Source organism: Petromyzon marinus, chromosome 3, assembly GCF_048934315.1.
Source record: "Petromyzon marinus isolate PM22_M1 ecotype Great Lakes invasive population chromosome 3, UKy_Petmar_22M1.pri1.0, whole genome shotgun sequence".
NCBI classification, from domain to species: Eukaryota; Metazoa; Chordata; class Hyperoartia; order Petromyzontiformes; family Petromyzontidae; genus Petromyzon; species Petromyzon marinus.
The window spans coordinates 12,316,361-12,332,492 of NC_133669.1; the positions used below are offsets into that span (position 1 = coordinate 12,316,361).

Consider the following 16,132-nt stretch of genomic DNA (forward strand, 5'->3'; position numbering starts at 1 on the left):
AACATATAGGTTCACACTACATTGAGGGCTATCTTTTGTTTTCAGAATTTTACGATATATTTAGAGTATGTGAGTGCGTGTGTGTAGTCACATTTGGTGGGGAGACGTAGGACAGCGGTTAGCGTACTGCGGTACGAACCCGGCAACCCGGATTCGATTCCTGCTCACGGTCAACAGCAGTGACAATCATCTGAACCGCTCCAGGGGCCTCCCCTAGGTCGACTCAGCCTCGAATGAGTAATTCTGGTGCAGGGTGTAAACATGAGAACTGGGAAGACAAAGCCAACGGGGTGTGGCTCATGGCCACACCATTTCCCATGTGCCACACCAGCCTTAATGGGTGCTCGCTAACAGCACTTGCCCAACAAGCTATGTATACAATGTGGGGGTTTTTGCGTGTCCTCAATGGCTGCAGAACATGTGAATCGAGAGCGATGGGCCTTCTTACAACCCTAGAACCTGGAAGAGGTCATGTCACACTTTCCTGCAGAATTTCCACTTTCTAATCATTGCCAGATGTTCTGGGTTGGAGGCGGGGGAAATAACTGTTCTAATTGTGGCTACCGTCATGGGAACATAGAATTGTCACGGTTTTCTTAGTGCCACCGACAGGTGAACTCTGTCCCATCACTCAAGAAACACACATTTCTTAGCTTGAACTCTGCATGTACCATTTGAAAAACTAGAAATGCGGTATTGCTTTCATTTTATATTGCATTTAATAATGCAATTAGAAACCGCACGCTACTTCTTTGTAAAAAAGTTCAGTATTTTATTTCAACAGAGTATGTTATGTTTACATTTGTTTATCGAAAGTAGTTCATTTTGTTTGAATTAGGTACAGCACCACTTCTGTTTGCTTAGAACAAAATACGATGCATTGCTTTGGATTTGTTAAGATTGTGCGCTGTGTTCTAACAGCAGCTGTTCCACATCAATCTGCTTTAATGTCTTTCTTGTTTTCTTTTTGTTATTTTTTTTCTTCCTTTTTGTCAAGCCCTGCTCCGTTCCAGGCTCCATCTTCACTCATTAGCCTTTATCTTTCCGTGTAGAGTAATCCGATCACTCTCTGCATCATCCCAAACAGCCTCCCGCTTCCCCGTCCTGCCTAATCCTACCCAGAGCTGTCGTTAGGGTCTGGCAAAGTCATTAGTTGGGCAGCAAAGCATGTGGTAGTGTTACTGATGATCAGCCCCCCCACCTCCCCCCTCTGCCCATTCGCCACGAACCCCTGCCTCTCCAGACGTACATGCAGCAGGGAGCCTAATAACAACGATGAATAGGAGACCGAGTGAGCAAAAAAACGAACATATGTTAACCTGTGCCATATAATGTCCACAGGACCTGTTTTATACAACGGCAGATGCAATGCAAGCACACTCAACTCTGCTGCCCATATGGCGCCTTGAAAGCTGATCACGTGTCTGTCTCACAAAGGAAATGTTTTTTTTCAGAATATATTTTACGTTCAAGTTTACGATCACCTCGATTGTCATCATTAGCTCTCATTCACCCGTGCAGCACATTCTAGACCGTTATCAATAGGTAAAGTTAGTTATAACCCTTGCAGATGTGCTTGGGAACCGTTGTTGGACCAACGTTGGCCTGACAGCGGTCCAACATTTTGTGTTAATTGGGAATTGAGCACAGGTGGCAAGTGTGGAAAAAAATCTATGCAAACTGCGGTGGCAAAAATGGCACAACGAATTTTCCGAGGTGATCTCACACCACGGCACATCCCGATGCAAAACATTAAAAGCACACACACCTCATTGTTACACCACCGAATTCGATTCTGGGTGCACGGCGGGTGGCGTAGAATAATCAAGCAACTACAACAAACAAAGAAAACGATGACCAAGAGATGCCTGTGTGCTTCAGCTCGAACACGTGCGGGTAACGGTGATGGTGGTCGCTGGATCGGAACGACTGAATGAAGTGCGTGATGACATGCACCCTTACGGACCCAGTAATAAACGTTGCCATGTATTGCGTAGAGAATTGGCAATGCAATTTTAGCCGGTTGTTCTGAGCAGAATCAACATAATCCCGTAAGTTATAATATCTGGTCGATGTACACACGTGAATGCTGCCACCGGACGTAATAAAAGGCAATAAAAGCCACAGTACTATTATACGAAGTGCATGCGTTCATGCAACTTAATTTGTTGGCGCAGTCGTTTTTATTGCACTTATTTGGTGCAATAACATTATATTAAGTCCAACATTTATTTATTTTAAAATCAACCTTTACTGCAATAGTCAAACACTACATCATGTTAGTGTATGTCTCCATACATAAACAGATTTGTAACAAAAAAAAATAGCATATTCCCTCCACACCCCCCCGCCTCCCAATTTTATCTGCATTGTGCCATCGGCATCACATCGCACGCCATTTCTCACTAAACAGTGCAACCCCCCTTGTGTTAGCGAACAGCCTGCAGAAGTGATTATCCCAGAACTACTGCTGAAATTCCTTCAAGTGACCTCTGGTCCACACAGTAGGGGGGGCAGCACTTTCCCAATCGGCCTGCCAGAGAGGGCAATGTTTGTGGTCACGTGACAGTAAAAATCGATATTTTCATTTCTCCCACAATTTTGTTATACCAACGTGACCAGCTGTGCAGATGAAGATTTTTTGTTTTGTTTACGTGTTGTTCCTTTTCTAATTCCTAAGGTTTCTTACGTACACTTGGCCTGCCATGCCTTGCTTGTCACACGTGGTTGCCTGCACAGTCATTCTCAACATCACCGCACTTGCCCTTGCCCGCATACAAGAAGGCGGCCAAGGCCGCTCCATTGCAGAGCACCCTCCCCCCCCCTCCCGAGACCCTCTTAAGTGACTTTGTCTCTGCTTGTCTCCTGGCTGCAGCAGTGGAACTTTCCACTTGCCTTCGCATGCACAAACACTGCCTGTGGATTACCGGTGACCCGTGCCAAATGCCACAGCAATGTGTGTTGCAGCACAGGCAATCCGAAGCAGCAAAAAAAAAGGTGACCGCTTTGTTAATTGTAAAATGTGATGGTATTGTTTTTCCCATATAAATTGTGAGTATAGGACGTCACATTAGTGTCGTATTACACTGCCGAGCAGTATTAAAAGGATAATAAAATGTAAATATAAATGAATGTATGTACTGTAAGCAGGTGCTTTAAGTATACAAGAATAATCATATAATCGAGTACTTTGTCAATACATTGCTAGAATGAAGGCCTCCCTAACCTGTGTTATTTATGGATTTTATTGACCATACTTCACCAAAATGGCTTGTGCAGATTGGTAAAGAGGGAAGAGGTTACCGATTTAATAATGTAGTGCATTAACCACTGCACCACCGCTCCCCTTTCTCTTTCTAGCGGGTGCGTACTTAGCGTAACCAATTCATAGCGTTATCGTCTGCAGTGTTTAGTGCTCCCAGTCCTTCCTCCAGTCTGATGAGAAGGTAATCCTCCTCCACAATATGCATCATGGTCTTTTACACCTCTTCACATTTACAGGCTGGGCTATCCAGATGGCAACCTTTGGCCTCAATGGCCAGATAGGGCATCATCCCCGTAATGTAAATGTGCGTACGTATTTGTGGCATGATGCCACTGGCTTACAGAAGTGTGCTTTCAACACTGCAGAATGATTACCCTCATGCATATTTCATTAAGCATTGTGGTAATATATGAAAGCATTGACAATTTCTGTGAAACAGTCTGTCATAATGCTGTGGTAACAACCGTTATCCGAAACAATGTTATGCAAATCAATGCTATTCTTACGTAATTATGCATCATCTTTGGAACCTATATTTCAATCATGCTGCAAATGGAAGAAAAAAACTCACGTAAATCAATAACAGCGCCTTAATACGACTGTAATATATATTTCTGGCAGTGGTCCATCTTCTTATCACATTGACGAATGTTTTGAATGTATTTAAAATACTTGTTACGTTTTATTACAGCACACTGAGGTCGTTTAGAAAACGAATGTAATCGTAACCACCACTATCTTTACAGCTCTTTGGTAATGTCACCACATCATCATAATCCTCAGTCACGATCCACCCCACTGCTGGCTGTCTCTCGCCGTCCTGGGAAAAGCTCCTTCACATGCAGGAATATCATCGCTTCGCCTCGGATGGTGGAGTCACGTCTACGTAAGACAACGTGAACCGAATATTTGGTTGAGTGACATTCATACATCACCGTGTTTGCACCTGCCTCAAGTACCGTCAGCCATTGACGAAACGTCTATTTTGCAAACAGAAAATATGTTGAGAAATGCCCTTTCTTCGTTACAGATTGAGGAACGTCCGTGGCACGGAGCCCATATATAGCCACAAAACAAGTCTGTCCTTCACCCGAGCTAGATACAGACTTGCATACAGTTACACCCAAGCCACACATTCCTCCAGAACATATTAGTTAACATTTTAATTGTCACTCCCTTATCTGTGAGAATCTATCTAACAATTTGTCTGTGAAAAAAAATCTACAAAACCTACCAAACATGTCCACATTATTTCGTTTATCCAAATCACCACAGCTCTATAAACAAAAAAGACCCGCTAAATAATGTATACACACTCATTGTACACATGTACGAGACGTAACTTTTATTGTTTTCATCCTTTATACATTTAAAAAGCGCAGCTGTACACACAGTAATTAGGTTAACCAAAAAAAGCAGCATTTTCAAGTCACTTGTCCTGGAATGAATGGTAGTGGTGACAATAATCAGCCTGAAATGCATTGCATCTATTGTGCCTGTATGGTGCCTCGCTGTAAAGGCATAGCTGCATTTTAATGTTAACACACATCAGCGATTAAAAGGCAGGGGGCTTGTGGGGGGGGGGTGTCGATGCACTTGCATCTGTTTCCCTCTCGCGGAAACACGACCACGCAATGCAACTCAAATGACCCGGATTTGTCAAAGGACGTCGGCGGTAATGTACACACACACACTTGAGGAAACCACGGTCTGGTTGCCTACTTACAGCACAATGTGTGTGTACACAGACGTCGGCCTCTACTCAGCGGCACTCACAGCTACAGTGTCGGACACACACGCTCCCCGCTGCGTGTGTGGCCGAATGACTGGCCCAATGCTCCGTTTGATACGAGGGGGGTCACATGAAGTCAATACTATAAACGCTGAGTATGGCTATCCACATACTGAAACTCAGCTCCAACAATCAAGGAAATAGAAATCAAAGTTAAATATTTCATAAACTCTTGGTCAAATATATATTTTGTATATCACAAAAAATAAAATTTGTTGCATAATAAATTACACGATACAACATTTGAAATTTGCCCGGACTTGCTTTTTTACCTCTTACAGAGCCCAGTGTCACGCGGTAGCCCTACTGCAATGCAGTACGTTGAGACTAACGGCAACCAAGGATTCGACGATTTTTTTTTAAATGTTCAGGATAGTTGTTTTGTTGCTTACATTTGAATAGGTTATAATCTGTGTGTTTTATCTAGAGGATAATTTCTTCACACACACAATTACTATATGACCACTGTTGAATGCTAGGTTAATACCATGTGACGCAACTCTTGGTTTTATGAACGGTCACGTAAAAATAACACTTCAGTCTGGGCCAAATAAAATAAAAATGAACACAAATCGACACTTTTTTCCAAACATAACACATTATTTAATACTTGAAGACATTAATTACTAGCTACTTGAAAATGCCAGTCATCAAAAGTGCTATTAATTACTCAAAGTAGCATATTGAGAGTCTAAGCCTAAAACTGTGGTCCTGCACGTAGGAAGGTAGATCAGAAGCAGGGCATTCCACACATGCATCACGCTCCAAATGAAAATCACTTGTAATGTCCTTGCAGTCTCAGTTGGCAGCAAAAATAGCAGAAATGGAAAATAAATTACACATTCTTGAAACAACTAACAAAAACGTTTCCGGCAGACGGGTATGCAGGTGGCAGGAGAAGAAGGAAAAAAAAACTCCGAAAAGCCCAACCAGTTTTGTCGCAAAAAAAATAAAATCAGTCTTTTTTCAACGCTCCGAGGGCTCGTCTGCAGGCATAAATCCACTTGATGACGCGGGCGTTGCGCTCAATGATCGACACGGAGGTGGTGGGCAAGTTGGCGGAGCCGTCGTCCTCCTCGTCGTCCTCGTTGGGGTCTTTCTCGCTACGTCGAGACATCTCCTCCGCGTCGGGCTCCTCCAGCTCCACCATGCTCACGCTGCGGAAGTGGAAGGAGCCGCGGTTGCTCCCGTCCGGGCTGGCCCAGGACATTCGCCCCTCCGCGAATGCCTCGATATCCTCAGCCTCAAGCCCGCAGAAGTTGAAGAAGCGCTCGTTGTCGGAGGCCGAGCGGGAGCAGCGGGCCGTAAGGTCGGACTTGGAGCGGTAAATCGCCCGGCTCTTCGCGCCGGGCGGGAGTCGCGCCGGCGGGGACGTGACGCGTCGTGGCGAGCGCTCCAGCTTGCGGATGACGCTCCCCAGCTCGTCCACCAAATCAGGGGGGTAACACGGGGACGGCTGGTCTTGGAGATGCCCACCGCTGGAACTGTTGGGGCTCTTTGGTTGGTTGTCGTCATCTTCTGAACTTGTGTGGATGATCACCGGGCTCAAGGGCCCCTTGGGAGCCTCGGAAGTCGGGCTCAACGGAGGCGAAGTGGACGGCGACGAGCCGCTGCGCTGGTCCTCGTCGTTGCTGCCGGGGTTGCCCGCCTGGATCTCGGCACTGCTGTTGCTTGGGCTGAGTCTCTCCTTCATGTGCGCAGCCTGCAGCAAGCGTCGCAGAAAGCTCGTGGCGGTGCCACCGCCGCCGTTTCTGTTCCCGTTTTTGCCACGGCCACCGCCGCCGCCGCCGCCGCCGCCGTCGGCCGTTTCGCTCGAGTCCTTGACGATGGTCAATTCTTCGTTGCGGCGGCGGTAAATGAGCAGCGAGTCGGGCCTCGGCTGCTGGCGCTTGGAGCCGCTCCGGTGCAGCGTGGCGGTGGGCCGCGGTGAGTTCTCCCAGTCATTGCGAGCATTGTTCAGGCTGACCAGCCCGTTGCAGCCTGCCTGCGAGGTGTTGTTGTTGTCGCAGTTCAGCGCGCAGCTGTTGGCAGACAAGACCGGTTTGGCGTCGGACGTGGGACTCGGTGGCGCTCCGTTGCAGCTCTTGACGTACTTGTACTTGTCGGCCGCGAGTCGCTCCCGAGCGCTGAGACCGCCGCAGTTGGAGAACTCATTCTGCTGGCGGAAATACTCGGGTCCCTTGTTGAGAATGCGCACGGGCAGAGGTGACGGCACCATCAACTGGTTCTCAGGCTGTTCCAGCTGAAACACTTCTGTGTGCATTTCTTTCATTGAAAGACGGTTGCAGCTTTTAAATTGTATCCTTGTCGAGCGGAGCAGTGTGTGGAATCTTCAGCGAGAACACTTTTTGATCTTTGGTGGGGCGGGGGGGGGGGGGGGGTTCAACTTAAAACAAAAACTTTGACACTTTCTAAACAAACAAAAAAGTCCACAACTTCTCCAAGTTTGAGTTCTTCTCAATGCAAAGCAGGTAAATATGTATTGTTGATCTTGAATCTACAATCAATATCTGTTAGTAGTTTCATAATAAATACCTTCGTGTACATTCGTCAAAGAAGAAGAGGGAGAAGAAGTTTAAAACTAACTTTCTTTTAGCACATGTTGCATTCCTCCAGCACAGCAGACAGGTCCAAACTCCAGATTGTCAGCTGGGGCAGTTAAAAACAACTTTTCTCTCCGCTCAGAAACCAGACCCTGGCTCAGAAACCAGACCCTGGCTCCTCTGCTGTCACACGGCGGCGGCGGCGGCGACGACGACCCGGGTGTCGAGTGTCAGCAACGGCACAGCACTGCTGGGCGAGGGACTCACTCCGCTTCTCTCCAAACTCTGTGGGAGGACACAACAGAGGGAGAGAGAGAGAGTGCGCAGGCTAAATAAGCCGAGCAGGTTTGTGACATCAGAGTACCCCCCACACACACCCCTCCCTCCTTCTCTCTACTGCTGGGAGGGGCCTGGAAAAGATGCTTTGCCTGGGGCACAGATAAGCACTTAACCCCCCCCCCCATCCCCTTTGCCTGGGAGCCCAACCTAATCATCCACCCCCATCAACGGGTTTTTTTTTGTTTTACAATGGCAAGGACTGCGCGCTCATTAAACCCAGGAGGGGCAGTGGCTAATATGTCTTATCTTAGCTTATTCACCTCATTACGCACACATAATCCACGTTGCGGTAGGAGAAGAAACGCGATCACGTGAGTTCCAACGCGAGGGGCTTTTGGCGTGGCTGGCACAAGTCAGCGGCGTTTTATTTCGTTTCAGCGACAACGTGAGAACGAGTGGAAATGAAAGCGCCAATGGATGAACGGTGGGAAAGTATGCGGCACTTAAATTTGCAGGCGACAAACGCGCACCTCTGGGTGTTGGAAGATGCAACAGCATTTGCTGTTCCAAGCAGCTCATTAATTCACGCATTCTTCAAAGTTTCACTTTCAAAGTGTTCGTAAGCGTCCATTGCAGAGGATTAAGCGCCCATGCGCTTCTCTCCGATAATGTAGGAACATCGCGTGGAATGCTAGTTCATCAAAGAAATACTGGGCAAAACACACTAATGCAGCATTCCTACACTATTGGAACCAATCGCAACATTACATTGCTGGCATTGATTTCGCGCTGCTGTGAAAGTTCACCGCAAATGCTTGCGCAACCGCTTGGCGTCGGTTTTGAATCTTCCCCAACGTAAACTGAATTAGCGCAATAAGCTGCGGTCCCATTTGTTTCGCATTGTTGTAACACAAAGGCCCCCAGTGATCAATGTCTTGTGCTGCGAGAAACAAAAGCCCCTCCCTCTCTCTCCACCCCGACTGGACTGCAGCAGTACTTAATATATAATATAATGAATATATAATATACTTAATATATAATATATTTAATATATAATACACTGAATATACTGAACATAGGCAAGGGCACACCTCTGAGACCTATTTTCATCAGAGCAGAGAAAGATACAGAAATGTTAATAAATATAAAGAAAAGCATCGTTTCAGCAAATTGACTACAGTACTTCTGTTCCATCACCCGTGGGAAGGGACGCAAAAAATGTAAAGACGTCAAATCGATTACAGTTTGCCCCCATTGTCATTCTTTTCACAGTGGCATTCGCTTTTAATGCTTGAACTTTCAGGGAGGGTGGTGAAACTAACAAGCGTGCCCCCTCCATGTGTGGCTTGGAGGAGTTAATGCGGGCATTACATGACAATAGGGAAGCGTGCAGGCTGCTTTCTCTATCGTGCCCATATTCCTTCGTGTAATTTAGCAATGTAATGGTAAAGTAGGATAAGACCGTTTGAAATGGTCGGAGAGCTGTGGCAACACTCATGCACGTAGTCTGTTTATACATTGGGTAAAACAAAATTTCACCCTTATTCCAGCTCCAAAGCATTCTACCGAAAATAGTATACATGTAGGGAAATGTTTCAAGCCAAGATTGCTCTTAATTATTCATGCCACGTTAATGTGTTGATAATGTGTGTGCTTGTGCTGAGTATTCTACGAAAAGGCAAGCTTCTATATATTGCAGTATAAAATATTTTACCGTGCATTTCACAGCACTTGGTAGGCTCATTTGTTTTTTTTTTTGACGGCTTTGTACAGTCTACATTAATCTTAGCCCGTCTGTGTTATGCCGGAGTCTCATTCTGAATGCCTTACCAAGAGAGGGAATCGTAAAACTGTCAGGCAGCAAAACCAATTGGCAGACCCTCTGCCCAGAACAAATTTTTATTTCCGGCGAGATGGGATCTCACCACATGTCCCTCAAGCCCTCTGAACTAACCGCACCGGGACAACGAACACCATGATAGGGATCACCTGGGGATAGTGTAGGATTGTGGTTCGCTCGGTGCGGTTACCCTGCCATCAACCTCTCCAGATTCTTCTTTGCAATTTAAAGTTTCAAACAATGTACAATAACATGTACAATACCCATGTTTGCCTTTGTGCATTAAGTAAATACTAACAGCAGCTCCTGAAGTTTACCAATCTGACTTCACATTCTCCTGCAGGTGTGTACAGGAGCGAAGGTTTGTATGTACATTGAAATTTGTTCACACCGTACGTAACCAACCGTGCCAATCGGAGGTGCGGGGGAAGGACAACAGACTAAACGCAAAAAGCAGTCCTAAAGAAATGAGTTTTCAATCTCGATTAAAAACTTCCCAGCTCCAATGGTTTCCTAATATCGGAAGACCGTTCCAGACGGTCGCGGAAGCGCACTTGGAAAGTGCGCGATGCAGTGACCGTCTATAGGTGCGCAATCCTCACTGGCACTGGTGTAGCTATCGAGTGCACAGGTGTTGCAACTGAGTTGGGATCCACAGGCTGCAGCGGTCCAGGTGTATGGCTATGAAGAGAAGTAAATTTGGGGAGGTGGATTAATTTTATTCCTGGCACCAGGGCCCATGCTAACCACGCTAAGCCGCTGCACACTGTGGAACCGTGCAAGGCTACGTGGCTACCGTGGCCTGGATCTCATTCGGTTTTTTTTTACTACACGAAAAAAAGTACTGGGGGTAGGGGTGGCAGGGGAAGTGATGGGGGCAGAGAAGCTGCCTCCAGCCAAAGATCCTTCCCCCCCACTTCTCTTAGCTGCAGATTGATAAGGTCGGCCCACACAGTGGAGTACACACTTAGGAGGAATTCGCAGCGGCAGTCAGAGTGACAGATTGCAGGCCGTGGTCTGCACCAGAATAGGAAAGTGCGTGCAGCCTTTACGAAATGCTTGCTTGGCTCAGGAGTGATGTGGACTTGTTGATTAAATTTAGACCAAAAAAAACCCCCGATGGCACTGTGTGGGTTTTTGCGGTTGTGCCGGAGAAGCTCTCGTGGGTTTTCGGATTTTTCCGCGTGTCGTTCGGGCCCAATGTCCGACGTTTCGGCTTCAGTTGCCGGGAGATTCTTCTGAAGAAGCTTCCCCCTGGACAAGCTACCAGCACGTTCAGCGAAACATCTGACATCATGCCATACAAGACGCGTGCAACTCGATAACACATCGGAGAGCTAACCCTACGGCGATCCGTCCATGCACTCAAATTAAAGAAATACATTGTGTGGTATTTTTTACGTACGACAGCACAATACATCTACTACTCCGCTCTCTTATTACGCCGTGTTCATTCAATACAAATATATTTCAAACGTACATTTTCATAGCACTCTGTACATATATATGCTGACGTGAAATATAAAAAAACGCGTGCCGACGTCTATGTCGTTTCACCGGGATCTGCTTGACATCGTTGTCTAAGGTCCAAAAGTTCGCGCGATTTACTTCATGTGTTCGTTGGCTCTGGGTTTTTGTTTAGACTTGTCCCCGGGTCTGGGGTCACTGGCCACTCAGGAGACAAGCGTCATACAAGGGTGGCCAGGATTAACCCCCAGTGCTGAAAGCCTTAGGTCGCGGTGACCTTTGCGAGCTCTTCAAAGTCGACTATTGTGCGCAACTTCAGCCATTGACCAAAGCTGACTTCTACTCAACTTCAAAGTAACTAGTACGTGGATCGTTAAACTTACATAATTGTTGCAATTTGTTACGGGTAAACTTACAATTGCGTGTCAACACAAAGCGTGTTTTTGTTTTGTTTTCTCCAAGGAATCCATATATGTATTGTTTCCTAACAGTGCGGCGATGTTCTCCTCCACCATATATTCTGGGCAATTTTAATTTGCAATGAAGTACCCCCAGAGCGTAATACAAGCCCCCCCCCCACTCCCCTGCAGCGGTCTAGGGATCCCCATGTGGGCACATGTTTTTGTGGCAGATATTCTGCCTTACACAGCTTTGTATTCAAAATGCTATCACAGTTTACAAAAAATCCTCCAGCTAATATTACGTAGTAGTAGTAGTAAAAATAATAAGCTAATAATACGTAGTAGTAAAAATAATAAGCTAATAATACGTAGTAGTAGTATAAATAATAATGAGGGACAACATAAATGAAGACTGTGCTCTGTAACGTGCTAGTTGTTTTTAAATGTCACGAAGTTATTCCCTATCTTCCGTTAATCTCTCCCACAAGGATACTGCTCTTACCACCTCATATCGGATATATAAATCAAGCCAGACTTGAGTCAGGGATTTGCTGACCCGCCGGCTTATATGAGACTGTTAAATTAAAAACATAGCTTTATCATCCTCGATTGGCTAAAATCACAGCTGCTGTACCAAAGTAAACATCTGTATATTCTCCTACACAGAATTTTGCATCTTCACAACATTCATCACCACAGCAGCGCACACTGTGGGTGGAGTAAGTTGGCCAATAGTTAGCTACTGCTCTCGATTCGTAAGTGGTGGCTCTAGTTAAAAGAAAACCAGCAAAAGCTTTGGGCTCCAAATAACTCAGGAGGCCCTGGATCCATGAAGCAATCGGCTTGTCCCAATCTCCAATTCAAATCCTAACAAACTTAACAAAGGAAATTAACATAATCGGATGAATCTGTCCTCATCTCTAACTCTTGCCTACAACTCTCTCATTTCATTACATCTGTATTATTTGCATCTCTCCTGTCATCTCATTACATCTCCATATTTTCTCTAAATCTCCTTCTGTCATCTTCTTTGGTTCTTTCGGTAAAGTCACGTAGAATGAGAATAAAATAATAAATTGATAAAATAAAATAACACAATAATATTCTCACGACGTTTCGGCCACAACACAAGCGGCCTTCATCAGGTGAAGGGAGCGAGACTGTCTGGTAGGATAGCGCTGGAGTGGAATCCTACCAGACAGTCTCGCTCCCTTCACCTGATGAAGGCCGCTTGTGTTGTGGCCGAAACGTCGTGAGAATATTATTGTGTTATTTTATTTTATCAATTTATTATTTTATTCTCATTCTACGTGACTTTACCGAAAGAACCAAAGAAGATGAATCATTGCAGTCACGAAAGCTTTAAATCGAAAAATTCCTTCTGTCATCTCACTAGAAGTTTAGAAAACCAAAGGAGGGGGCCCTAACATAATTTCTAGTTAGGGCCCCCAATGGGTCAGCACCACAACCACTGCTGCATGACCACAGAACAGATAAACATAACCATTTAAATTCCTCATCTTCACGCATTCAGAACCACAGGGTGCAGACGGAAAGTGCAGTGGAGAGTTAGATACTGCTGTCACCAAAGCCAGACATACACTGGAACAGGTGCTTCTGACACCGTTTGTTGTCTGTTCCTCTGTCTGCCCACAAATTGCTTTACCAGAATAAAGAGATAAACAGATCCTAGTCGCCCAATGGATGACGCACATGACTGCAGAATAATCTATAGAGCATGTTACATGGATGAAAGAAAAGGTAATATATATCTTAAATGACCTTCAAAACTCCAACCCGCATCTCATTTTGGGTGCTCATATTATAAGAAATGAGCGCAAGATCATGCCGTGTCTGGATACCTTGCAGCACGTGACCTTGAAGGTTGACATTAAGGAAATCCAGGTCCAAAATCTGGTGTCCACGTGAGCAAACAACATTTGACTTCACAAAGGTCGAATTTTGCCTCTGAAATCAAGACCAGACCCATTTTTCAAGAAGCCCCATCTTGTAACCGTAGCAACAAAGAGCCCCCCCCCCCCATCTACCTCACAGGTTCCAAAAAACAGCCAAGCAACACAAGCTACAGGACCCCATGACACTACATCATACAATTTAGAGCAGCGATCGTTTATTTTCATAAATAATCCTGATGTAAAAAGATTAAGGCATCCAAAGCTACCAAAATATAGTAACACTCCAACTTAAGGAATATATTCATAGAGGTGTTATGTATTCATATTCTTAGCTCTTTCGGTAAAGTCACGTTGAAGGGAAACAATAAAATAATAAAATATGTATTGCAACATTTTTACATGATTTTTTTAACATACTAATTTATATGAACATTAAAAATCTTACACAACACCTAACCATTACACTCAACACCATTCCCTACACACCAAATCACCATCACACTCACCACTATTCCATACAAACTAATTCACCATCGCACTCACTACCCTACAAGGGCAAAGGTCCCCCATATTGCCTTAACAGACTGTTGGGGAAAGTGCTGTTAGCGAGCACCTATGAAGCCCGGCACACACACCGCACCAGGCACTCATTTGTACTTATGTTGAATGTATTTTTCGCACTGTACGAAGCCAGCCATGCTATTGGAGGCTGAGTCGACCGAGGGGAGGCCCAGGACCAGTTCAGATAATCGTTACTGGTGTTGACCGTAAGGTGGGAATCAAACTCTGGTCACCAGATTCGTAGCGCAGTGCGCCGACCACTACACCACCACTCCTTTACACCACCTCACCATCGCACTCACCACCATATGCTATGCACCACCTCACCATCGCACTCACCACCATATGCTATGCACCAGCTCACCATCGCATTAATCGCCATTTCCTGTACATCTCACCATCACACTCGCCACAATTTCCTGCATACCACCTCAGTCAGATTTACCATCACTCCCTACAAAAAAAAAACACTCTTGCACATGCACGGAGCAAACATTTTAACATAACTGTGCAAATTATATGTTTTTTTTATTATTGTGCATGCATATTACGTGCAACATGTCAGAGCCGGTGGTTGGATCTTTGATTTATTCAAGAAACTAATTGGCCACTGCTCTAAAGGGATACATTCAACACACCTGGGGTGGATCGTAGAGATCATTACACAAGTTAAAAGAAACTTACAAAAGAAGACCGATTTATAGCACACAATTTGAAATGCATAACTCTCTATTCATGTTTTTCATCTTCTTTTCAGCACACCGTCGACAGACTAATCACTTAGTAAAAACGTGTGCATTAAAGCCAAACTGCAAAAAGTGTCCATGCCCAAACTAAAATTGGGGTGTTGCTATATTTGCACTGTCAGCCTGAGCCAGTGGGTGAAACTCCACATTACCATAGCAGGAGCAAAGTATTTTTGTAGGACTATCACCGTTGAGTCTGCCCCAAAGCGGTACAGTAATTTCATCAACCGAGGAAGAATGATCCCCAACTAGAACCTAAACTAGCGACCTTAAAACTGTGAGTCAACCTTATTTGTCAATGTGAACAGAAATAGATGCAGTAGTTCTATTAATATTGATACTGTAGGTGATTTACTACAGTTCAGTATTTTATATTTATATATGGGGTAGAGCAGTGGTGTGTTTGCTAGCATACTGCATCATGAACCCAGAAATCCGAGTTCAATTCCTGGCCACGGCTATCACGAGTGACGAGCGGTATCACAACCGGTCCTGGGTTTCCTTTGACCAGCATGGAAAAGCAAGTCAAACTCCCATGACCGACGTAATTTTGGGAGGCCTTTGCACAACACTGGATTCACCAAGGACTCTAAATGAGTATTGGTTTGTATTTCTCTATCTATTTAAATGTATCAGTAGTCCTCCTCAATACCCAACAGTGAGTGGTGGGTGCTACAGTGGCGAGATGTTAACTACCTCACCTGGTATACAGGAGGTCGTGGGTTTGATCCCAACCTTGACGCCTGTATATTTGACGTTTGCATGTTCTGCCCGTGGTCGCGTGGATTTTTCTCTGGGTCCTCCGTTTTTTTCCCCCTCCACATTGAGAAACATCCATTTAGAGTGTTTGGCTGCTATAAATTGCCACGTGATAAGCCACTTCATTGGGATATAATTTGTGGCCAGGTCGCTTCTGAAAACGAGCTACATAGCTCAGTGTGACTTACCTGGTAAAATAAAAGTAGTATAGTGAGAAATAATTCCCCATGTTCCTCATTCCATAGCTGTGAGGAACGTAATCCCTCGACAGCTGGGTAAGCCCAAGTGGTGCATTCACAGCCATTACCTACGTCCACCTTTGATTGCACAAAAGAGGGAAGCCAGTCTTCTATTACCAGAGCTGTTGACCCCGAATAAACAAAATAATGGCCTCCACTACCAATGCTCATTCTCAGTGGCACTGTGTGGGAAAGAGAAGGTGTGGAGGGCTGGGTCATGGTCAGCCGGTTTTTATGCTCGATAAAACTGTTCTTCAACTTCCTCTATGAGACTAATTGTTCAAATCTCCCGCATCATGTAAGAGGCACTGCTCCGCGTGGCGC

The 16,132-nt window shown here is 45.2% G+C and overlaps 1 protein-coding gene across 1 annotated transcript; it reads right to left on the reverse strand.

Moving 5' to 3' along the window:
• Nucleotides 1–4,595: 4,595 nt before the first annotated feature.
• On the reverse strand, nucleotides 4,596–8,033 carry LOC116953935 (protein FAM110B-like). Its single transcript, XM_032974265.2, has one exon. It carries the CDS (start codon nucleotides 7,327–7,329, stop codon nucleotides 6,013–6,015), a length of 1,317 nt encoding a protein of 438 aa, XP_032830156.1. The 5' UTR covers nucleotides 7,330–8,033; the 3' UTR covers nucleotides 4,596–6,012.
• Between the last annotated feature and the right edge of the window lie 8,099 nt (nucleotides 8,034–16,132).

Coding starts and splice junctions, on each gene's coding strand:
- LOC116953935 (XM_032974265.2), bottom strand. CDS start 7,329: ATGAAAGAAATGCACACAGAAGTGTTTCAGCTGGAACAGCCTGAGAAC.